The sequence below is a fragment of the Petaurus breviceps genome, unplaced genomic scaffold (assembly GCF_028583685.1).
Source record: "Petaurus breviceps papuanus isolate PSGF00001 unplaced genomic scaffold, PetGlider_PUasm1.0 90769, whole genome shotgun sequence".
NCBI lineage: Eukaryota > Metazoa > Chordata > Mammalia > Diprotodontia > Petauridae > Petaurus > Petaurus breviceps.
In genome coordinates this window covers 13,664,589-13,691,415 of record NW_027187341.1, presented here as the reverse complement: position 1 = coordinate 13,691,415, position 26,827 = coordinate 13,664,589, and the positions used below count along the sequence as shown (strand labels likewise).

Here is a 26,827-nt window from a genome sequence, read left to right as displayed (position 1 = left end):
GTAGAGAGGAAAAGGTGGCAAAGTATGCATGGGGGGGTTCTACAGGCCTGAGCACAAGTGGAAGGCCAAGCTGAGTTTGGGAACATTTCATATCTGAAGGCCAAGCTAATTTTAGCTTCAGCATCAACGGGGCCCTTTAAGCCTTCTAGTGACGTTTGGGTAAAAGAGAGAGCCATGCTTTTTGAACTAGAGACATTTGCAAAACAATCTTCTGGACATGGGCACAGGGGAAGATTTTTGGCTAGAAATCTGGATTGGACAGCTGGACTGCTCTTAGGGATTCTGGACTGTGCTCAGCTGCTAAGTGTGGTGTGGAAGGTGATTTAAATGGCTGACATTCTTCCTAATTACTTTGCTTTTTTTTTTTAATTTGGTTATCTACAGCAGAGAGAAACATTTTGTTTTAGTGTTACATTTTGCATTTTTGTTATCCAGATGGGAAAATCACTTTTTTTTGGTAATGTTTCTTCTCTCTCTCTCTGTCTGTCTCTCTGTCTCTGTCTTTCTGTCTGTCTCTGTCTCTCTGTCTCTGTCTGTCTCTGTGTCTCTGTCTCTCTCTGCCTCTCTCTCTCTGTCTCTGTCTCTCTGTCTCTGTCTCAATATCTATACTGAACAGCCTCCCTTTCTTAGAGTAGGGCTTATGTGTAGGCACCTCTAAATTCCCTTTGCCACCCCCCTCAAGTAATAAGAATGCATCTCTCTCACTTCACTGGTGGGCTCTAGTTGACCTGATCCAGTGGTTTTGAAGAAATCCAGGGATCCCGAAGTCGAGCTTCCTTTCTACATTTGAAGTGAGACTGGCTGGCCAATTTCAGGCTTGTTTATGTTGATTTCTAAGATCAGGTTCCTGCTCTAATCCTTGTAAGTTGGATAGCTCACAGTAAATCCTTTAAAGATTTCCAGGTCCATTTCTGGTCTTGCTCCACTCTGCAGAGCTGATCCAAGCACGGAACTCCTGTGGACTTCAAAGGTTGCTGTAACTATTTATACTGAGCTTCATGCCAGATGATCCATTGTGGGGCCTTTTAGGAAAGCTTTTTGTTAGGCCTGCTGGTTGAAGGTAAAAAAAAATTTTATGCCCCAAGCACCCCCAGAGGATAAATAGAAATAAAGCAACATTGCCTAAGAGCATTTGTAATTGTGGCTTTTGGAACTGCAGAGAGATAATCAAAGCAGGAGTAGCACATGTTCTAGGGCAATGAAGTTGTGGCTCAGGGGTCCAAGCGCGTGGACTTTCCATCATGGTGGATGGTTAAAAATAGAACAGGTAGTGGTTTAGGTAAACTTCTCGTTGGAAGCAAGAGGCTGCTCTACATGACCTCTGAAAATTCTTTCTGCCTGTGATGCTATTACCAACTCTGCAAGGTGCTCAGCTTGACAATGCCTTGGTCTCACCTTCTAGAAGTGGGGGAGTGTAATAATGGTTCCCCACCCACATAGCAATGCTACATGAAGGAAATAAGCAGTATGCCTACCATGCTTTAAGGGCCTCAGAAATAAGGTTCTTTCTAATCAGTAAAGAGTATTGTTTGTCATCTAACATGTTTGTTCATTGGTTCTAGGTTACCGCATGAGATTAGGCTCCAGCACTGACAAAAAAGACTCTGGTCGCCTTCATGTGGATTTTGCTCAGGCCAGGGATGACTTTTATGAATGGGAATGCAAACAGAGAATGCTGGCCAGGGAAGAAAGGCACAGACGCAAATTGGAAGAAGACAGGCTTCGCCCTCCCTCCCCTCCGGCAATAATGCATTATTCGGAACATGAAGCCACATTATTGGCTGAAAAACTAAAAGGTATTGACTGGCTTATTCTTTCTTTTCTTCTTTATTCTTTACCAGTTGATGCTACCCAGACATGAGCCTGTCTTGATTCTCTTTACTTTTATTCCATGCTGAGGAAGGAAGGTGAGGAATTATATTTCCAACATTAGCAAATCCTATGGGTTTGCCTTCTTGATTAGCCGCAAGCATTTTCCAGACAGGAAACACACAGAAGAAGCAATGGTGTGCAAAGAGAACCACCCCCCCTGCCATCACCACTCTGAGGGAAGCCTTACTCATTCCTAGAACTCTGACCCAAATTCTTCATGAAAGTGTATGCTCAATGGGAGTTCAGTTTAGATGAGGAGGAAGCCAGGCCCGTGGTGCTTAATGGCTCAGTAGAACGTTGCTATTATTTTTCCTGCTAAGCATCTCACTCATCATGATCCACCCCACTCCAGTGGGTCAGGTCACAGTGTTCCTGCAATCCTTATAAAATTTTTCCTACACGACAGTGATTCAACAACAAGTGCTTATGGTACTAAATTCCATGCTGGGTGCTGTGGGGGAGCATAAAAGAAATGTAAAACATAGTCTGGTCCCTGCCCTCCAGGGTCCAGTAGAGCAGATAGAACTAATGCAAGAAATAATTAGAAAAATGGTGCAGGCCTACAGCAGACTAAATTGAGAAGATCCTCTGTGGTACTGACAGGAAGTATAAAGGGAGTCTGGGGAAGGGCAGTTAGAAAAGTGATGGATGGTCTCACAGAAGACAACTTCAGCTGGGTCTTGAAGGATACAAGGATTTGGAGGGACAAAGAAGAAAGGGATGGGATTGGGAGAGCAAAGAGATACCAGGAGGCATTAATGTGGAGACAGGGGAAAGAGCCCTAGATTTTAAGTCAAAAGATCAAGGCTCAGATCCAAGTTGCGCTGTTTACTCTGTGACCTTAAGCAAGCAATGTAATCGGTATGGGCTTTGGTTTCCTCATCTATAGAATGAGGAAGTTGGATAAAGCAATCTTCAAGTTGCTCTCCTTGGCAGCTAGGTGGATCGAGCACTAGGCCTAGAGGCAGGAAGACCTGAGTTCAAATCTGGCCTCGGACATTTTACTAGGTTTGTGACTCTGGATCAGTCACTTTACCTCTGTTTGCCTCATTTTCCTCAACTGTAAAGTGGGAGTAATAACAACACCTACCTCTCAGAGTTGTGATGAAAATCAAATGAGATGATATTTGTAAATCACTTGGCACAGTAACTGGTACATTGTAGGTGCTATATTGATTTTCTAGCTATAAATCTATGATCTTCCCATTTTTGCTCTTCTAACTCAGAAACCTAAAATGGGAAACTGCCTTTGGCTAGAGAGGGTGGGGTTGAGCAAGGGCTCAACTTTGTGCAAAGCAGAGTGTGTGAATCCATGAATCTTAAGAGGAGAGAGTACAATGTGAACACAAGGCACTTCTTAATTGCCAAGGAAAACTATCTTTAACTGTGGATGATGGTTCTTTATTATTTGGAAATCTGAGAAATTGACAGCATTAATCATTTGTCCTAGAGAGGTACTCTGAAGAGATTTCAGATAGTCTCTTGTTCACATGTGGACAACTCATGCACATTATTGGAGATATTTTCTGACTTCATAATCATGTGTTTAGATTCACACCTAAGAAGACCAGTACATGTATATTTTCCCAAACAAGTATCTGTGTAGATCACTTTAGAATTTTTAAAAATATTTTATTTGCTTTAGTCAACCAAAATGTGCTTTCCTACCTTCCACTTTACCTTCATCTCCCTACTTCATTGAAAACACCAGAAAAATAAAATCCATTACAAATATGTATAGTCAACACAGACAAATTTCCACATTTACTATGTCTAAATATATGTCTGTGTGTGTATCACTTTTACTTAGCTTCAAACATCTTTTCTGTCTTTTGGGGGGCTGAGGGGAGGGAGAGCAGGGCAAAAATGGCATGTATCCAGATGCCTCCTGTTCAAGGCTGGTGAAAGCCACCATGGACAGCTGCACTGACTTCAGGCTGAAACAACAAGTTGCATTCAAAGCATGTGGTTTCTAGGACTCACTGTTCTGGCCTCAGGGAACATGGGTTCAAATACCACTTTGGGTTCTTAATTACTTGTTCCCTTTCAAAAGTTACTTAACCTCCCTAAGCCTATTTCTTCAGCTGTGAAAGAGAGAATCTAAGGCTGTAACTTCTGAGGTCCCCTGCTCCTAAGAGGGGCCTTTAAGGAGACTGCAAATACAGATAGTGACTATCTCAGAGACAGTAAATAAAAGCACGACTTTTTCATTAAGGGATCCTGCTGTATGGAGTGGAAGTAATTACATGGATGGAACAAATTCATCCCAGTCAGGAATATTTCAGTGTGAGTTTTGTACACTGGGTTTTTTAAAAAGAAAAAATAAAGCAATGACTCAATAGCAAACATTCCAAATTTACAGCTTCTGATGCACTATACACTCATAATCTACACAACAGACTGTTTGTATTCAAGCATGTCCACACCCAGGAGTGACAGCTTGGAAAACCACTTCTCACAACTAGGTTCTTTTCAGTCTTGGTTTAAGTTGCTGAAAAAAAAAATGAGTGTCTTTTCTTTTTTTTCCGCAATCTCCCTCTTTTGGGTTTACACCCAAGCTGAGCTCTTCTTCTGCCCAATGACATTTCAGAAAAACAGACCCCAAGTTTCCAAGGGAGTAGTACTTGCTACATCTCTTTAGGGCATAGCAAATTGGGAACTGAATTTTGGTAATGTAATTTGCAAGGCTTGCCATTTCCAAACTATATATTTATATAGATCAGTATAATTTGCAGAACTCTGAAGCTGTACCTTTGCCAAGTACGGTGTGATCCCTTGAGAAGAGAACAGATTGGAAATTTAAATAGAGAGAAGATACAGTAGCTGCACTGACTGGGGATACATCTCAGGCAAGAGTCAGGTAATATTGAGCCTGACAATTTCAGTCCATGTGCCAAGCTTGGAATATAAACAGCAGTTAATTGCTTAGGAAATTGTCTGGATCACTGAGAGGAAACCCACCTACCTTTCTTTATAACACTGCAAAACCAGGTGATGAGAGCTGGGGTAACTGGTTCCCCAAAGATGATTTTAGTGATATGGGGATGTTTAATGTAGGCAAGATTCAAGGTGAAGAGAAGAAGCCTAAATAGCATCTTCAGAACACCTAATTGGATTTAGATATTTCCCCCCTGAAAAGAGGACGATTTGAAACAGTTAAAAAGGTTCACTACTAGCACCAAACAGCTATAAGAAATTTTTTTTTGCCATCTTTTATGTGAGATTTTTATTTTTTTCAAAAGCAACTTTTATCCATTTTCTAAATATTTTTTGCCATTTTTATATAAGATTTTTATTTTTTTTCAAAAGCAACTTTTATCCATTTTCTATCTGCATTTTCTCATTGGCATCCATTGTGACCCTGTACCCCTAACCATAAGTGCTGACCAGTAACAGATGTAAAAACGCAATTTTCCAGCAGTGACAGGTGTTAAAGAATTTTCAGCACTCAGTGTTAGGGTAACCCAATCCAGAGGAGGTCTTGCTGACTAGGCCAAAAGCAAACACATTTAATTTGAACTTTATTATGTGTATATCTCTGAATCACCCAATCTTCCTTACTTGATACAGATTTTTAAAAATTAATGGGAACCCAGATGATTAAATTGACAGTGTTTTAAGACCATTCCATTTAATGAAGACTGACTGCAAAGTAACTGCTTACAGACTTAAAAGTTTACAGCATGGCTTTGAGAAGAGAGAAAGAGCTCAATAACAGCATAATTACACTTTATTGGAAACAGTGGTACCAGCCAGATGAGATAATGAATTTCTGTGTATCTAGCACAGAACTTCCACCCCTGAAGGAAGCCCTTCTTTGGAGTGTGGAAGGAAAGAAGAGATTGATTAGACGGTGAGGAAAGATTACAGTACTAATTCATTGGGGATTTCTTTTAGTAAGAGCATTTATTTTCCCCCCTTTGGAAAGCTTCAACTAATCTTTCATTACTTAAAGTGGAGAGTTTCTTTCTGAAACAGGTACAGTTCTAACAAATCATTAAATCCTAAGCCCAGGGTCCTGAGGTTTTTTGTTTTTGTTTGTTTGTTTTTGGGTTTTTTTTGGCAATGCCATTGGGATTACCTGATATGTTATCTAGACTTCGGGAGCCTGGATCAGAACCAATAGTAATCCACAGAGAATTGCTCTAATTTGCATCTCATGTGATGCAGTCTGATACTTCCAAATTCAAGGCAGGAAGAAAATGGTGCAGGTATTTTGCTGAAAATGTTGTCCGTATTTATGTGAAAGAAAACACCCCCAAAGTTCATGCAGTTCCCCTGCTCAGGAAGAGAGACAAGGGAATAATCTTCCTTGAAGGTCAGTGCTTCAGGCTACATGGACATTCATAGAAGAAGGAGCAGGCCATTTTGAATGAAATATTTTTATTCAGCCCAACAAGTCTAACTTATGCACAACTCCATTTTCTCATCTGTTGAGGTACAGGAATCACAAAATCTCAAAGTTTGAAGAGACCTCCAAAAAGTTGTAAGGTTATATGATTTAGAACTGGGAAAGACCTATATAGATGAATAGACTGAGTCCCAGAAAGGAGAATGGCCAAAGCCATACAGGTAAGTAGAAGATCGGTATGTGCGCCTACATCTTCAGATTCCAGGTCACTGTCCTTTTTCCTATACGACACTGCCCAGAATGCCTGGAGCCAAAGTTCAGTCCAAGCAGTAAGTATGGAATTAGATTTGAACCCCAAAACCTCTGACTCCACATTTGTCGCCTCACCCTAAAGGTGCCCATGATTCAGGCAGTTAGTTCCATAAATGAAATGAGCAGCTACCCTTCTCCCATTCAGCTCAACAGCACAGAAGTTGAGAGCTCAGTTGACTCTCTAGATACCCAGTAAAAATTCCCTGAAGTGGTAGCAGCCTCTACCTGGCCATCACTGATGCCTCCCTGGTATTCTGAGGCCTAGGGAGGGGGCATCCCCAACCCTGCTCCTAAATTGAAAGTTCACTCCAAAGCTAGAAGGAAGTCAGAGTGGCTGGTAGTTAGAAGCCTTTATATTTACAGGGTACTTTGAAAGAGAAAAATATTAAAAATAGCTCATAGTCATAGAAGCAGGGCTTTCAGGTTGAGAAAACTATTCCCTCACCTCTGTCCCATGAGGTAGGTTATGTAAGTATTACCTGTACCATGAAAATGAGGAAGCTCAGGGAGATTTGTGATTTTAACTTAACTACTTTTATGGCTGTTCATTTGTCTTCAGTTGTGTCTGACTCTTCATGACTCCATTTGGGGTTTTCTTGGCAAAGATACTGGATTGGTTTGCCATTTCCTTCTCCAGATCATTTTATAGAAGCGGAAACTGAGGCAAACAGGGTTGTGACTTACCCAGGGTCACCCAACTAGGAAGTGTCTGAGACCAGATTTGAACTCGGGAAGATGAGTCTTCTGACCCCAGGCCCAGCAGTATGGCAGAACCTAGCTGCCCCAATTAACTATTAAGTGCCTCCATTAGACTCCACATCCATTGAATGCCCTTTCCAGTTCGCCAAGTACCAACCTTCCTGCTGACCATACTCTAAAAGGATTTGTATGCCAAAAGAGCATTTTATCTTCTTTTTCTTCAGATAAACAAACCTCAGCAGCTTTATTTTCCATGCTCAGCTCTAGTCAGGAATACACAAGTTTGAATCCTGCCCTAGACACTTGGTAGCTGTGGGACCAGGAATGTGTTGAACCAATTTTCACAGAGAACATTTACGCCTCAGAAATCAGCAGTCTTTACGTATTAATTTATTGTTTTGTTGATTGTCCATCCAGACTATAATCAGATTAAACTTAAAAGTGTGTTCACGGTTCTCTCTCCTCCCCACCCCCCAAGCCAGGTTGTTTAAACATTTACCAGCAGACACCTATCTCGTTCTATTAATAGTGTTTGAGCCCAATAGCAGTTCAGTAGAAAGTGCCTACTAGGTACCAGGTGCTGTACTAAGCAGTTTACAGATATTATCTTATTTGATCCATTTAGATTTCATTAGATTGTAAGTTCCTTGATGACAGAGACTATTGTTTGTCTCTTTTTGTATCCCTGGTCCTTATAAGGCACAGGGCCTGGAACACAGTAGGCACTTAATAAATGTTGATTGCTTGATCCTTATCCTATCCCCACTTTACAACTGAGGAAACTGAGGCATATCAGTTAAGTGATTGTGTACCCAGAGTCACACAGCTAACTCCAGGCCCAGTACTATCCTCTATGCCATCTCTATGCCCAAGTAAAGGTTTAGGGAATAAAGTCTTCACCAAATTGGAGTCCTAGTAATTGTAGGTTAATATAAGTAATGATAGCTGGCATTCATATTAACATTTAACATTTGCAAAGTGCTTTATATCCATTGTGTTTTTTGAGCCTCACAATACCCCTATGTGTGACTCTGTGCAAGTCACTTAACATCTGTCTGCCTCAGTGTCCTCAACTGTAAAATGAAAATAATAATAGCACCTCCCTCCTGGGGTTGTTGCAAAGAGCGAATGAAATGTTTGTAAAAAGCACCTAGAATGGTACCTGGCACATAGTAGATCCTTAATAAATGCTTATTCTCGCTCTCGCTCTCGCTCCCTCGCTCTCGCTCCCTCCCCCTCCTCCTCTCCCACACAATGAAGTCATAATCACAGAATCACATAGTCTGACTGTTGGAGGAGACCTCAGACCTATAGAAACGCAGTTATCATTATTAATATTAATCTGTGGTCACCAGGCCACTACTTAGGTGATAACTTTATTTTCATCTAGTCTCACCTAAACTCCCAAAGAATCTACAGCATGATAACATAATTTATTGTAATTTGATAACATAACCATTATAGATTATAAGATATAATAAGGGGGCGGCCAGGTGGCTCAGCGAGTAAGAGCACCGGTTCCAGTGTTGGGACGACCTAGAGATCGAATCCCGGGCTCAGACACTCAGCACCACACCCAGAAATAACTGGCCGTGTAACCTTGAGCAAGTTACTTAACCCCAATTGCTTAAAAAAAAATAAAAAATAATAAGATATAATACGATATTATATAAGATATATATAACATTCCTAACAAGTGGTCATCTAGACTGTGCTTGACCTCTTATAGGTTGTTGGGGGTTTTTGCCTTTACTTTTGTAATTATATGTTAATTTACCTATCCGTGACACCCTGTGCTTAGTTGGCATTCTATTGATTCAGGCAGTTTCCAAACTAAATATTGCTAACTACTCTTGAATGGAAATGTGGGGGAAGAGAAAGAATGAGAGCCTGAATAGAGGCAAAGAAACTCAAAACTTAAAAATAAAAAAAAAAAAAAGCAGGTGGGATAGAGTTGGTGAATGAACTAAAATTGGCTCAGTCTCTTCAGTCAGGAATAGATGTATGTGAAATGGTGCCAGGGAATGGGAGGCTCCTCTGTGTAGAAAGGAAGGAAGGGATTGAAATAGTGGGAGCTTAGGGCTGAGAGCCAGAAAGGGCTTAGAGACCACAAAGCCCAACCCCCTTATTTAACAAATAAGAAAGCTGAGGCCTTCATCAGAGAAACAATTTGCCTGGGATCAAGCACGTAGAAAAAAGCTTTTTTTTATTGAAATGGGGGATTGAAAACCAGATTTTCTGACTTTTAAGTTTACTGCTTTTTCCACTGTATCAATCTGGCTGTATTGATAAGAGAACCAGCAACTGGGATTAAATCCAACACACACACACAGACACACACACACACATACACACATACACACACAGACTCACACACATACACACAGACTCACACACACACATACACACACACAGACTCACACACACGCACACACACACCTTGATCTCATGTATCTCCGTCTACAAGTTACCCTTATATGGCAATATTCTGTGTTTTCCCACTTAAGTCTATTGTTCACACTCCCCTGAGTCTACACTTGGCATTTTGCCCTGAATCTCTCTACATTTATATAATTTTGAATACTATAGTGAATTGTGTTTCTGTCATATGCCCCAGTGGACTGTAAGCTTCATAAGGGTAGGGATTTTTTTAATCTTTTTTAAACTCTGGATCTCTTGTTTCTTCCCCTATGCCTAGCACAGTACTCTGCTTTAGCAAATGAATAAATATAAGCCTTCTGTAAAAAAAAAAATTAAAATACAAAACTCTTGGATCTATTTGTTCCTTTCCAGTTAATCAGGCAAAGTTGAATAATCTTTGCTGATTAAATGTATTTCTTGAATTCTTAGCTTTTCCCCTAGGATCATCATAACAGGGGATGCAAAGGCACGAAGTAACCCTTAGGAATCCATGTAACAGAAATCAAGACTGCATTAGCAGAAAGTATGTGCTAACAATGAACCTTCACCTCATAAAGCTCAAACTTAGAATCATAGAATCTTTGAGTTGAAGGCAACTTGAGAGATCCTCTATTTCAGCTACTTACTCAAAGGAAAAATTTCTTCTATTATATACCTAACTTCCATTTCCTAAACTAAAGCTATCCATTTTCTTCAGTAGTTCCTTTTATATTACATGTCCAAGTGTCTTTACTATCCTGGTTGCACAACTTAGAACACAACCCATTGTGTTAATGGATCCACGGTTCCAATGCATCTATGATCTCACTGATGGGGATTTGGTTCAAATCACAACAAAATCTTCTCATTCTGTGCTGTTGTTTTTCCATGGTCTTGTACAGATCCCCTACAGGGGACATATTAGAGATGCTTTTTGACTTTTGGAAAGTGCCAGTGGAGTACTAGGGCCATCTATTAGTTCTCTCTTATTAATGTGACATAACCAAACCACCTCTTTTCTTTTTTTTTTTTTTAAAGCAATCGGGGTTAAGTAACTTGCTCAAGGTTACACAGCCAGGTGTTTCTGGGTGTGGTGCTGAGTGTCTGAGCCCGGGATTCGATCTCCAGGTCATCCCGACACTGGAGCCGGTGCTCTTACTCACTGTGCTACCTGGCCGCCCCAAACCCACCTCTTTTCTTATTCATGAGTTATATACAGCTGTTCCTTAGTGCATTATACATTCAACATGGATTTTCTCTTGACATGGTTTCTTAGCCTGCCCCAAACACTCTACCCAACTTTACTCTCCTAAGTGCCATTTCTGGTTTTCCATATATGACAGAAATCTAGAAAACTTTGTTCCAAATTCAGTCTATTTTTGCTCTTTTAATCAGTTGCATTTGTGAAGGTTCTTAAGATGATATGGCTCATTTGGTCCTCACTCCATGCTTCTATAGATTTGTTTTTTATTCCATTGCTTTCACTGTTTTATAAAATGATGTTGCTAGTGAAAATGATATTGTAATTTTTCAGCATCCATCTTAAATATGATGTTTCCCTTGCCTGTCGTATCTCCCCCTTGACAAAGAAATAATTATTTGTTGGATAAAATGGTTTCTGAGACCTTTTACACTGAATAAACTTTTACAGGAAATGGTGATAATAAAGGTCGATACTTTGTCTTTCAGTTTTGTTTTTTTCTGTTTCCCACTTATTATCAATGAGTTATTTGACTAGGTCAGGTTGAAGATGTTGCAATTTTTCATAATGTCTTCTTATCTTCAGCCTTTTCTCTAATTTGTTATTGATGTTTACCTTTAAAAAAAAACTAGCTGATGTGTTAGTTGCATACAGATGTGACTTCCAAATCAGTAACTAGTCATTTATTATCTATTAAGATATAATCCATTTCCTTATTTTTGTTTATGTATATATACTTTAGCCATTGTTATTCAGTCATTTCAATCATATCTGATTCTTCATGACCCCCTTCAGGGTTTTCTTGGCAAAGAGCTGGAGTGGTTTGCCATTTCCTTCTCCACTTCATTTGACAGATGAGGAAATGGAAGTAAACAGGGTTAGGTGACTTCCCTAGAGTCACCCAGCTAGTAAGTGTCTGAGGTCAGATTTGAACTCACAAAGATGTATCTTCCTGACTCCAAGCCCAGGGCTCTATCCGCTGCACCACTAGCTGCCCATGTTAGCATACCTAACACTTTTCAACTCTAAGAAAAACTATTAGTGGGATTGTTTTATTATCCATTGGCTTCTTTAGTCTCACAAACTTGAGCCTTATTTTCTAGCATATATTTCTCTGTCTTCTTTTGCATTCAAGTCATATCAAAATGTATTCTGTCAAGTTTGTGACAAGTTCTTAGAATTTCTCTACCTTTTCATCCTCTGGAACAAATATTGATGCCTAAGATATAATTATTTTCTGCTGACCTTTTTGCTTTCTGCAAATGACCAAGCGCCTCATGGAAATGTGATTCTTGTTGCTTTGGGCCACATGATGAAATCATTTCCACCAATACTTTTGTTTGCCCCTCTAAGAAGAAAACCTGTGAGCAATCCTTTCCTTTAGTCACAATCTTCTTTTGTAAATATCCCTCTTAGAAACAGTGAGCTGAGGACTAAACACAATGCCTCAAATGTCTCATCCGTTCAGTCTAATGATGTCATTAACTTTCCCCCTTCTTTGGATACCATCCTTATTAATGCTAGAACTAAAATCAGAAGGAAATTCCAAGGTTGTCTTGTCCCATGCATACCTGCACAATAATTTTTTTTTTCTGCATTATACCTAAGAAGCCTTTAACTAAAGACCTCAAGGGAGGGGGAATATATTACCTCCTGAGGAATCCCTTTCCACTTTAAGATAGCTCTGATTGTTCAAAACTTTTTTCTTAGTCCCAAATCTGCCTCTTTGTAATTTTCATGCAATTACTTCCAGTTTTGCCATCTGGATTCAAGAATAACCAGTTTAATCCTTTTTTGTTTGACTATGTGAAAGCCCTTTGCATATTTGAAAATAGCATCCATATCTCTAAGTTTTCTATTCTCCAGACTAAATACTCCCACTTCCTTTAAATAGTCCTCATGTGGCTGAAGGAAAGGGCTTTCACCGTCTTTTTTGTTTTCCTTTACAGCTTATCAATATTCTTTAAAAAAAAATATGGTGCTCACAACTGCACAAAATAGTCCAGATGTTGCCTGACTAGGGGAGAGTACAATTGGACTATCACCTCCATATTTCTGAATTCCACCTCTCTCAATATAGAATAAGACAGATTGAATTAACTTTCTTGGCTGCCATGTCTCACACTCAAATCATCTTACACAAGTAGTCTGCTAAGTAATAACAATCGCTATTATAGAAGTGGTTTTATAGCCCTCAAGTTTCAACACACTTCATATAGATTATCTCTTTTGAGCCACATGACCAACTAGGAGGTATGGTCCAACAGTTGTTATTATCCTCACTTTATAGACAAAGAAACTGAGGACCAGGGAAACGATGTAACTTTCTCATGTTCTCACAACTAGTAAGTGTCAGAGGGCAGACGAAAAGTCAGGTCTTCCTGACTCCCACTTCCATCATCAACAATGCCTTACTGGCTCTCATTACAGAACCCAGAGATCTTTTAGAGGTGAAGCTGTGCCTCCCCTTCTTCTCTCCATCTTGTATGTATGAAGTTGATTTTTGAATCCATATTTGAATCTAAATATAATTTAATTTACTGGATTTGACCAAGTACTCTAACTCACAAGACTGTTTACAAATCCAGATATTGTTATCTAGTAGGATGCATATCCTTCTGTCTGTGTGTCATTTCCAGATTTGATTAACATATCATATGTATTTTATCAATTTGTTGATAAAAATATGAAATAGAGAACAGCCTAACATATATACCCACATAACTTCACTGGAGACCTTTTTCTTTCTCAAAGGTGACACTGAACCTTTTGATGATTGTGCTTTGGGCCCAGCTAGTCAAATAATTCCAAATCTACCCAATGTAGTTTATATCTTTTCATTTTCCTATAAGAATAGCATGAGGTAATTTTTGAAAGGCATATCTAAAATCTAGGTAATTTTAATCAACAGTATATTTACTCTTATACCAGCTTAATACCACTGACTATAATAATAATAAGACTAAGATGGGATCTGTGAAAACAGTTCTCTGTCAGGAACAAGGGAGGGAGAGTATTAGCCTTACAGATACTCACCGCAGCTGTAGTTTAACTACCTCCCAGTTTAACTAACATCCCAGATAGTAAATGTCAGGTATTATTGTCATTGTTGCTGTTTTATCCTTCATCCTCAAAAAAGGATCATGGCATCAGGGAAGTGATGCCATGACATACAAGTGAATTGGATTTAAGTGAGGGAGGGCTGTGCAGTCACCAGCCTCACTTTAACCTCCACAGCCATCTGGTTCCAGTGGTGAGATATAGACCAGGTGTGAGTAGAGATGTCTTCTTGTCATTGCCCTTTTTATTTTGTACTTTGTCTAACACAAATGTGTGTTTATATTGAAAAAAACACATCAATTTATTGAAATTATTGAACTATAACAGAAATTTATTAGATACCTCCTATGTTCAGAACCCTGTACCAGGTGGTAAGGTAGATACAAACTCTAGATAAAACATTGCTTCTGACCTCATGGTGCTTAGTCTAGTAAGCTACCAAAACCAATGCGTAAGATGTATAACATCACATGATCAGTGCTTCAGAGAAGTTACAGAATAAAGTATCAGGTGAAGTCAAAGAAGGCAGTTGTTATAAACCAGATTCATGGAAGACTTTGTGAAGAAGGTGATATTGAAGATTTGTAGGATAAAAAGGAGATCAATAAGAGGAGGAAGAAAGTCTATTCCAGGTGTTACTAAAGGCTGGTGAGAAAATGTGTTTTGGCATCATTATGTACTTCATTTTGGCTAGAGATTGTCAAATACTTGCAAAGTTGGGGGAAAGAACAGAACAATATCCTACAGTGTTTGGTGCAGGAGGAATATCTTGACCCCACTCCCTGGTCAGAATTTTCTGCCACCTGCTTAATCACTGTATCTAGGGGGACTACTATGATTGAGCAAGAGAACTAATTACCTTCCATTCCTCCCTAGGGGATGGTCAAATAAGTCAGGTGAGAATCCCTTCTTTTCACAGGTTGTAGAATTCTTTGTTTAATTTTTACTTTATTACATGAAGAGGAGCCTACAGATGGCAGAACCATGAAAACTGCCTTACCATGTTGACAATACTCATAAGCCAGACACTGGGTTTCTATGGCAATAAAGAGAAATTTCTTAAATATGAAGAAATATGACAAAGTAGTTCTCAACTATTAAGCTAAAAGCCCCTCCCTAGAAAATGAAAAACAAGTAAATAAGTTAAATGAAAAAGGATCTAAATAACCAGAAATAAAAGATCACAAAATTACATTTGGTGGGTTTATCATCAATGACTATGTTATAAATAATGGTTAGGTTCATTGTTCTTTAGTAGTTAAAGTTGTGACCATTCCAAAATGATTTTGAGGAACAACTCCAACCTGACTGATGACTCCTTTTAGAAGGGCATTGAATATTCTGATTGCCGTACAGCTTTGTCCATATTTAGAACATATCAATTGCTCCCTCAAAGGCCTGAAAGGAGAAGGGTGGGTAGGAGAGAAGGAAAAAAAGAGCAAGCTCAGGTGAATTAATATAATTTAACTATGATAGTCTCAAATCTTACTCATTCATTTTTATTTAACAGTCTCTTATTAAACATAGAATATACATTAAGGAATTAATCGTAATAAAAGTAAAGATAGAGAGAGGAAGGCCCAGTGAGCAAATAATAGATTTAAATTTATTCTGGGAAATCTATTTTCAAGTTATCTTTTTGTACTGATGGGAGATGTTTATTTCAGCTTGGGGTGCTCACTGTTTTAATTATGTTAAAATGACTCCTTTCCCCTCACTTTTTAAATTAGTTCTTGCAACTAACCACTTCTGACTGATTCAGAAAGAAAAGTATCTTGGTTCAACTATGTGATTGATTTAAAAAGACATCTAAAATTCTCAAGCCCCTGATCACCTACTGGCCGTCAGAAGAGGGCTGCTAGTATTTAAAGCCCCTAAGCTTTGCAAAGCACTTTACATATATTCTCTCATTTGACTCCCACAATAACCTTGTATTGGGTTATTACCATCACCTTTTCATGAGTAAGAAGACTGAGGATGATAAAGATTGAGTGACTTTCCTGGAGTTACACAAAATCACAGTTGGGATTTAAATTTATATCTTCCTTTGTTTCCCAATCTCTCACGCTCTTTGCTACTACACCAGAGGTTTTCAGCTGTGTGTGTGTGTGTGTGTGTGTGTGTGTGTGTGTGACAGAGAGAGACAGAGAGAGAGATGTATCTCTTTGATGGTCTAGTGAAGCTTATAGACTTCTGAGAATTATGTTTTTAAATGTTTAAAATAAAACACATAGGACTATAAAGGAAATGAATTTTGAAATACATTTATCATTTTTTTCTAAGTTTACAGAGCTCGCAACTCTAATAATGAAGATGATGGTAATAATAACATTTTGATAGCACCTTCCATGTTCCAGGTGCTATGCTGAGCACTTTACAAATATCTCATTTGATCCTTAAGACAATCTTGGGAGATATGTGCTATTATTATTAACCCAATTTCACTGTTGAGGAAACTGAAACATGGGGTTAAGTGACATGCTCAGGGTTACAGCAGCAGCAGCAAAAGCAGCAGCATCAATGTGTCTGAGACTGTATTTGAAATTATCTTCCTGACTTCAGGCCCATGACCCTATACACTACTTCATACTAGATGGAGAAACATCTGAGTCTCAGGGAAGATTTGGATTTTGTTACAAAGGGAGAGGAAAGGCATTCTAGGAAGAGGGACCACACAAACAAAGTCAGGGAGAACATGGGCAGAAATATATTAGTGTTGTATATTCCTGGGGTTGAAGGGAGTAGTCCAAGGAGAATGGAGGGTGTATATTAGTGAATACTGGAAAATAACATTTCATTGGTCTAGCCTCTAGACATTCTCTGATCTGTCCTAGGTCCTTTGGTTCTTCTTTCTCTGGTACTTGGAGATCTTATCTTAATCACTATAGCTTCAGCTTTCACCTCTCCGTTTCTCTTATTCTCTTTCTCTAGGTCTCAACTCTCATCTGAGTTTCAACCCCACATCTCCAATTTCCTATTTGATATTTCCACCCAGATGTCTTGCTAATTATCACAAACTCAACATTTTCCACCATTCACCAATATGCATAAAATAAAACCTGCTATTTTGCCCTCTAAACCATTTCTAAACCTCTTAAAATCCCTATTTAAAGGAACATAATTCTCATCTTTCTTACTTGAAACTTAGAATTCATGTTTAAAGACGCCTTTGCTCCTTAAAAGGTAGCATGACATAGTGAATAGAGCACTGAATTTGTATTCAGAAGGACTTCAGTTCAAATTCTAATCCAGACACTTAATAGTTGGGTGATACTGGGCTTAGTCATATAACTTCTTTGTTCCTAAATTGTCTCATCAGCAGAACGGGAGTGGGAAGTGTATTCAGTGAATTCTAAGGCCTCTTTTAGTTCTAAACTCTTGATCCTAAGAGTCTTCCTCTCCCACATCCAATAATATTCCAGTCATTCTATGGACTTTGCCTCTATGGTACGAACTGTTTAAAAGAGGTCTACAAATTCCAGGGGATCCATGAGCATGGATGGGAAAAACTGTATCTTTATTTTCATGAATATCGAGCTGAAATTGTGTTTCTCACTCAATCTCTCACAATTATTAATGAAGATAAAGAACCATTATTTTGAGAAGGAGTCCATGGGCTTTACCAAGACTATAAAAAAAGTCCCTGACACATAAAAAAGGCTAATAACCCCTGCTTCACAATGTCTCTAATTTCCATTCTTTTCTTTTATTTTCCCATTGTCACCCCTCAAGTTCACAATTTTATTTCTTCATGCATAGACTATTGCACTGGATTCCTAATGATTCTCAGTCTCTTCATGCTCTTTCTCCTGTTACTGGTACTGATAGACAAGTTCCTATAAAACACTGCTTTCATTATGACCCTCCTCTTTTTAGACCTACACAAACTATTCAGATTTCACCAGTGGCTCCATATTGACTCTAGGGGAAAGTCAAAGCTCTGTAATTTGACATTCAAAGTTCCCTACAATATGGTGACAAACCTATCCATCCAGATTTATCTTCAACTACTCTTCTATACCAAATCTTCATTATACCCAAACCAATCTTTTCACCATCCTTAACACCAAACATATCATACATTTTCCTACTTCCATGCCTTCCCTTATACTTTCTTCTTCCCCTTTTTGAGAAGAGATGCCACAATAGAAATTATGTTTAAGGAAGATTTATCTAGCAATAATGTACATGATGGATTGGAGGGGATAGATACCGGAGGCAGAGAGGCCAGCTGTGAGACTGTTCTAGTAATCTTGGCATAATGTGATGAAGGCCAGGACTAAATTATAAGTGTAATTCATCAAGAGAAAATGGCCCCTAAATACATTTTTGAGAATTTAGTACAAGAAAGGACTTCTGCTTAGAATTTTTGAAGAGCTCTCATGACTCAGGTTATACCTAAGCATGTTCAGAAAATGTATTTGGAAATTTTATGAGAGTATCTTTGATGTGATTCTTATGAGCAATATTAGTTTCTTTCTAAATGAAAATCTTTAATAAGACTGCAGCACTGATCCTATTTAAATTAGTTTATATTGTTCTCTGCTTTCTCAATTATCTTTCTACCAAATAAAAAATTAAATTTACTATTGGGTATTGAAATCAGCCTCTCCTGATGTGCTTATGTAACCATCCAGAAAGTTACTGGGTTTTTTTCTTAATTAATATAAATTAAAACTACCCCCTATGTCCCAACAAATGTTAACTGATGTTACTTACTCGTCATGCCTTAACTAATGGAAGTCCAATTTAATTGGAATGTCAGTATATCAATCAAAGTTCCATTTGCCAGTTAAATATTCTAACAGTAAAATAGCATATTTGTGAATCCTATGACAGCAAGAAAGAGACAAAATAACTATGTACAGTTGAAAGAAAGATGAGTAATATTGTTTTCATGTATTGTTGGGTCTATAACAAAATGCTAATAATTTTCTTTATGTATTTATGAAAGAGGGAAGAGTTATAGTGAAAGAGAAAAAGGAAAGCACTTAGAGGTAAACATTTTTAAAGGATTTCCTATAAACATTTGGTTTATCTCTGTTGTCTATTCAGAGGTCCATTCTCCTAACATCTGTTGGCAGGGTGAGAGGTAGAGTGTGTGAGGAAGACAGAATTTATTCTGACTATAACTGTTGCAGTGGGCCTCTCACCAACATAATGCTAAATTACAATTCCCTCTATGGACTGAACATAATGTTAAGTTATATGATGGATTTTTCCTCAAAAGAACTGCTTTGGTTCATGGAATAAGATAAGAAACCACTACCTCTGAGTTCACCAAGGGTTGAACTTAAAACTGAATTTCTAAAGTTAACCAAGTTATGTGAGCTACCAAATGATACTTCTTTGCCTGAGCTTGTGGAATAAGATTTTAAGAAAACTTGTCTGCTTCATTTCCAGAGTCCAGGATGGGCAATTTTAGGCCATCAGTTGATTAAAGCATGAGGTTATAAAAGTCCTGGGTTCTCAGGTTCATAGCCTAACTCACTAATTCCATTTACATAAAGGAAACTCCTGTTCCATAATCAGCTTGCACCCATAAAAATCAATCCTTCCTACAGAAAGAAAAGTCAAGTCACATATCCTATGACCATGTATCAGTAATGTCACTGTAAAGTCAAGCATGAGTAATTCTCCAGAGCACTGCTGCTGTGAATAGCTTTAAGGTTCTGATCACATAGTATAGTGAACTTCCTATTTATTCAGCAATAAACTAAGGCAAAACATTCACAGAAACCAAATTACAGCATTCACAATGATATAACAACTTATTACTAAAGTGGCCAGATAGTTTTAAACAAAAGATATCATTCAGTAAGTTCTTAACTCAATCATTCTTACGGAACAATCCTCCTTAAGTGACACAAAGTACAAAGGTCAAAGTTTTCCCACCTCTATGTCACATTGTCTTAATCTCTCAGCCAAAAAGTCTTCTTTCTTCTTGATTGGAAATTAGTTTCCAATCATCCTTAACTCAATCATCCTTAAGGGATAAAGGTACAAAGTACAAAGTTCTCCCACCCCTAGGCCACAGTAATTTGGGATCTTCTCAGAAAATACTAAGTACCCAAGGAGAGATCTTTTCATCTTGACTCAAGACTGGCTCCCAGATTCCATGGTTCCTCTTCCACGGGTCCAGCTCTTGCCTGAATCTACCTGTCACCTGGATTCACAGGTAGGCAGCTCTCAACTCTTTGTCCAGCTCCTCATCCAGTTCTCATTCCATATTGAAGCTCACAGTGTCCAGTCCACCTCAAGTCCTTTGCAGTTGCTGTTTCTGGGAAGACAAAGCTTAACAGAGCCAAGACAACATTCATACACATTGCTGGAACCATCATCAATTCACTTTCTGCCTGTGAAATCAACAGAGACCCTCAAACAGGGTCTGAGAAGTCAATACAGAACATGAGCAAAGTCCCAGGACCTATGAAAACCAAACCCTCTTCCAGAACTTCTATAAACAGACAACAAGAAAATACTCTTTCAGGGCTTCCAGTAAGGTCCCAGGGCTTTTGTACTAAGTATCACAACACAAATCAACACAGACAGTGCCAACCACCACAAGTGTTCCTCTGTCAGTTCTGTTCTGTCCCAGCTGTACTCAGCTTCTTATCTGTCATTAGCTCCTCCCTGTTCCACCCACCTCTTACATCCTTCCTGTTCCTGTCTTTGACAAGTCACAATCCCACTGTGGGATTCATAGGCTCTGTTTGTTAACAAAAAGACTTGATATAATCAGGGTAAGGCTCAAAGACACTTGAACTGAAACAAGGTGCTAAGTATTCATTTGCTTGCCATTACAGTTACCTATCTTTGAATACAGGACAGCAAGCATAATCTAAGCCAATATATTTTCTTAAGCAACTTTTTTCTTAACAGCAAATGAAATCAAGTCTTTATTGGACATACCTTCTAAACGAAATCATCATTACCCACCCAAGAAGATACATGTAGAAAGAAAAGTTTGGTAGTATACATATACCTAAATATATGTCATAGGCAAATATATATTTTTTCAAGGAATACCTTTTAAATAATTTAGCATTTTGAATAACAGGTACTTTTTATCATTCTGTCCCTCCCACTTCTTCCTCTCAAATTAAAAAAAAAATTAGACATACCTTTTAAACCAAATCATCATTACCCACCCAAGAAGATACATGTAGAAAGAAAGCTCTGGTAGTACAGATATACCTAAATATATGTCATAAGTAAATATATCTTTTTAAGGAATACTTTTTAAAAATAATTTAGCATTTTTTAAGTAACAGGTATTTTTAATTAGTCCCTACCACTGCTTCCTCTCTGATTAAAAAAAAACAAACTCTGAAAAACAAACCTCTCAGTATATAGCCACATAATCTGAAAAAAGAAAACAAAATTCCACATTATCCATGTCTAAAAATGTATATCTCCTTCTCTATTTTGAGTTCATCACCTCTTTAGGAAGAAGTGAGTTACATATTTCATCTCTATTCTTCTAGACTCGTGGTTTATCATTCCTTGCATTGGTAAGAGTTGTTTTGCTGTATAATTTTGTTATTCTTGTATAAATTGCTCTAGTTTGATTCACTTTGCATCAGTTCATAAAAGTCTTCCTTGTTCCCTATGAAATTGTCCATTTGATCTTTTCTTTTGGCACAATAATTTTCCATTTCATTTGTATACCACAGTGAATCTAGTCATTCCACAATAAAAATAAATTCCATTTTGGGTTTTCATGGAAAGAGTTAATATAAATATCTTTATACATACAGATCCTTTCTAAAATTTATTTGTCTTTGGGGGCAGAGGCTAGTAGTAGTATAGTTGAGTCAAAGGATATCAACATTTGGTGTGGTCAAAGTTCCAAATTACTTTCCAGCATGGGTAGGCCAATTTTACTGCTCCATCAGCAGTGTAATAGTGTACTTGTTTTCCCACAATGTTGGTCATTTTTCTCTTTTGTTATCTTTAACAATTTGATAGATTTGCAATTGAACCTCGAGTTACTTTAATTTGCATATCTCTATTAATGATACAGAACATTTTTTCATCATTATTTGATAGCTTGGATTTCCTCCTATGAAAATTCTTTTATTCCTTTAACAATTTATCTGTTGTGGAATGATTCTTAGTCTAATATATTTGACTCAGTTCCCTATATGTCTTGGGTATGAAACCTTTGTCAAAGATACATATTACATTTGTGGTGTACGATTGTGATGGAATACTATTGTGCTAGAAGAAATGACAAACAGGATGACTTCAGAAAAACCTGAAAAGACTTACATGAACTGATGTGGAGCAAAGTGAGCAGAACCAGGAGAAAATTGTACATACCGTGTTTCCCCGATAATAAGACCTATCCCGAAAATAAGCCCCCCCGAAAATAAGCCCTATTGAGATTGCTACTGTAGTGAAGGTGATCCCCTGTGCTACACGCTACATTACGGTACCCTCTGTATGCACCGTCCCCCCCCCCCGGGTGAAACGCACGCCGCGCTCCGAGCTGCATCCAATCAGAGCTGCAGCAGTGAGTGCGTCATCCTGTTCTTCCCCAGTGATTTGCTTGCTGGAGCCATTGAGAGCAGTGCCGCGGAGGAGAGCTGAGGCAGGACAACATAAGCCCTCCCCTGAAAATAAGCCCTCTGATGTTTTTCTTTCCAAAAAAAATAATAAGACAGTGTCTTATTATCGGGGAAACACAGTAGTAACAGCAATATTATACAATGGATCAACTATGTATGACAGCAATACATGATCCAAGATAATTCCAAAGGAGATCATGATGAAAAATGTTATCCACATCCACAGAAAGAATTGATGGAGTCTGAATGCAGATTGAAGCTTACTATTTTTTACTTTCTTTATTATTTTGTGTTGGGTTGTTGGTGGGTTGTTTTTTTTTTTTGGTTTGGGTTTTGTTTTTTTGGTCTGTGTTTTCCTTCACAATGTAACTAATTTGGAAATATATTTTGCATGATCGTGCATGTATAATCTTGTCATGTCAGGGAGGTGGAAGAGGAGGGAGAGAGAGTTTGGAACCTAAAATTTTTAAAAAGAATGTTAAAAATTGTTTTTACATACATTGGAGAAAACTAAAATATTATTTTTAAAAAGACACGTTACAAAGATTTTTCACTTATCTCTTTAGATTTTTATATTAGATTTCTTTGTACAAAAATTAGAAAATTTTATGTTATCAGAATTCTTTATCTTGTGTAAACCCATTTTTGACTTAGTCATAAACTCTTTACCTACTTATAGATCCAAAAGTTAATCTCTTCCTTGTTCCTCTAATTATTTTGTTATGTGACCTTTTTATATACAGGTCATATATCCATTTGGAGTTAATCTTGGTATATAGTCTGTACCTAATCTGTTCTGCTGATAAACTTCTCTCTCTCTTCTTTTTGTACCAGTACCAAATATTTTTTTAAATGATTACTGCTCTGTAGTTCAATTTGAGATCTGGTACTGATAAACCCCATTTCTTTCCACTTTTTTGTTATTATTACCCTTGCGATTGTTGGCCTTTTATCCCTCCATATGAATTTTGTTAACTCTATAAAAATTGTTAGCTCTATAAAATAATCTTTTGGGAGTTTGGTATAGCGCTGAATAAGTACATTAACTTAGGTAATGTTGTCACTTTTATTTATATTGGCTCAATCTACCCATGAGAAATTAAAGTTTCTCCAGTTTCCTAGGGCTGTTTTTATTTCTACAGCAAGTATTTTTTTAGATTCATATAGTCCCTGGTTGAATCTTGTTAAATATATTGCCAATTATTTTATAGCTTCTGTCATAATTCTGAATGGAATTTACCATTCTTACTTGTTTCTAGAGGTTCTGTTTTTAAAGGTTTTGTTGCTTTTAGATAGGAATGCTGATAGTTTGTGACATCCCTTAAGTCATCATCCATTGTCTCACAATCTTTGGAGGAATGTTGGGTTCTTAAAAGACCTTGCTTGTAGAGCAAATGTGCTGGCAGATTCTACTAAAACTGAAAGGCCTTGAGTATGAGTCTAGTGAGAGACCATATGTCTATTATCTACAGAGAGCCTAAGTTCATAAGGGCTTATTACCCTGTTAACCAAGGGGAATGAAGTCTTCTACATCTGACTCTTAAAGTCATAAGAAGAATACAGTCTTCATTAGTGGAGAAATATCCATTTTGTGAAATTCTGAATTTTCTGAAGTTTGGAATTTTTGAAATATTTCTTAATAATGGTATGCAAATCATTATTAATGTAAATTACAATAATTATTTAATTAGAAAATAATGTATACAATTATAGCAGCCTCACCCTTACCTATTCAAATAAACCATCAATGACAAACTATAGGGAAATATAAAAAGACAATGATATTATCTCAGTTATCACAATTTCCTGGGAAGTTTTACAATATATAGTAGTCCCCTCAAAGTCTCCAGAATGAGAAAGCCAAATGATCCCAGAAACTAATATAGTGAGTATGCTGGGTTCACTCTCTCAAAATCTGTCCAACTGCATTTGCCATCTCAAGGTTCCAGGGTATCCTGAAGAGTTAGGGTTTCCCTTCTCTAGTGCCATTTTCTCAAGCCTCCATTGCCTTTTTCTTTCTCTGTTAGGTACCAGTGACTAGGATCCCAGTTCCATTCAATGACTTAATGACAATTAGATTTTACATAGGGATATTTACTTGGAATGGAGGCAGCTGGGTGGCTGAGTAGATAGAGTTCTGGGCCTGGAGTCAGGAAGACCTAAATTCAAATCCAGCCTTAGTCTCATATGAACTTTGTGACCTGAGCAAGTCACTTAATCTATGGATCCACTGGAAAAGAAAATGACAAACCACTCCAGTATCTTTGCCAAGAAAATCCCATGGACAGTATTGGCATGCTATGGTCCATGGGGGTCACAAAGAGACATACAACTGAACAACAATGACAAATTTACTTGGAAGACATAGTATATCAAAAGTACAAACAAATACGCTCCACAGCATTTCCCTGTATCATCTCAGTTTCTGGGGAGAGTAGACTCAAACTGAGCTCAGTGCTTACATTACATTGACCCTACCTTGTCCACATCTAGATGCAGTGTTGACTCCTAGGGGTGTCCTCATCTCAGCTACTTCTGGGCAGAATCCCGAAGGTCATTCAGTCCCTTCTCCTCTAGGCTCCAGTGCTGTGCTAACTTCAAAACCCAGACACTAGGAAACCTGAATGCTTTCTCCTCTTCTCTCCTGACCTTTTGAAACTCACAAGTTCAGAAGGCCCAATGCCTTTACCTAGGATGAAAAAAAGAGCAAGTATAGAGGCAAATGATAAGCATTTATACATGAGAATAGTCAAAGGACTACAAATAGTACAAAATATCAGTCACAGAATTTACCCAAGGGCTCATTCAGCCTTACTTGACGACACCTTAAGGGGTAATCAACTGCCTTCAGAGGCTGCCCATCTCACTTTTGGATAACTCAAATTGTTAGGAAGTTTTTCTTTATTTGAAGCTCAAATTTATCTCTTTTCAGTTTCTAACCATTGCTTGTGGGTCTGCCTTCTGGGGCCAGGAAGGGCAAATCTTATCTATCTTCCATGAAGCAATCCTTCAAAAGGATCGAAAACTTGAATCAATCTCAAACCTTAAGCGACTATTCTTTGGGTCTGTCTAGTCAACTGGTTTGAAATTCACCTAAATATACCAGTCCAAATGTCATTCAATTCAGTAGAATGTGGAATTAACCCATAGGAAAACTAAAGCTAGTATAATTGTGAGAGTTTAACTCTACATGTTATCTGTAATGTGCAGAGTATCTTGTGAAGGCTACTAACGCCCTTCACTCCATTCTACTCTGTAACATATGTGTATTTTTCGTGCTTAGTTATGTATATGTTGTACATTTTATGTAATCTAGCATATATAGGTGTGCATGTGTATGCACACTCATAGGTGCATGTGTATATATAGACTTGTATATATAAATATAGAGAGAGCTATATGCACACACATATATACCTTTATGTATATCCTATAAATTTTATGTAAGCTCGTTTATATACATATATATGTATGTAGACAACATATTTGTATAAATATGTATATCGTGCATGCCCTTATGCAGCCTATCTTGTACATTTTATGTAATCTAGTGAATATGGGGGTATATATAAACATATAGGTGTAGATAATATGTATATACATATATATGTATGCTCTTATATATCTTTCATATTTTATGTAATTGAGAGCATAAACAGGTATTTATGCATGTACCTATACAGACAATGTAAACACATATGTGCATATATAATATATACACGCATGCATATGCATACACACTTATATATGTGCGTACATTCATACATGCATGCATACATATACCATATTCCTTCATAGTGGTTTACAGCTGAGTTTGTATTTTAAATGCATATTGGCTTTATCATATCTCTCTCGGTTAAAGGAGGTTAGGCATTTTCTTGTTAACTCAGTGTAGTGGGGACTGGCACATTTGCATAACATATAGACATACATATACGTATACATGTGTGCATATGTATATATACATGGATATACATATACAACCATTATCTCATTCAAAAGAATGTAAAGCAAAAGAATATAAGCTTCTTGAGGGCAAAAACTGTTTCAGTTTTGACTTTGTATCCCCAACACCTAGCACAGTGAATTACACATTGTAGATGCTTAATAAATTATTTGTTGATTAATTATTAATAAAATATGGCACTTGGGCCACTGTCTGCTTTGTAAATAATTTCACACAAGTGGAAAAAAATGAGACTGACGGAAGGTGGAAATCTAGTGGTGGGGATTATTTGTCCTCAGATAAAATAATTTGACAACTCTGGGTAACATATCTGGGGTGATAATACTACATCTTATTCCCCGAAGACAACAAAGGAAACCATGCTTTAATTTTTTTAACGTGTAGGGGTGGTT

At 37.7% G+C, this 26,827-nt stretch overlaps 1 protein-coding gene across 8 annotated transcripts in view; it reads left to right on the top strand.

Moving 5' to 3' along the window:
* Positions 1-26,827, top strand: part of ENOX1 (ecto-NOX disulfide-thiol exchanger 1) — a 726,395-nt gene that overhangs the window by 522,507 nt on the left and 177,061 nt on the right. For all 8 annotated transcript variants that reach the window (XM_069068688.1, XM_069068694.1, XM_069068693.1 and 5 more), the window contains one exon: positions 1,563-1,796. In XM_069068688.1, the coding sequence (XP_068924789.1) occupies positions 1,563-1,796 (234 nt within the window). The remainder of the gene's footprint in view (positions 1-1,562; positions 1,797-26,827) is intronic.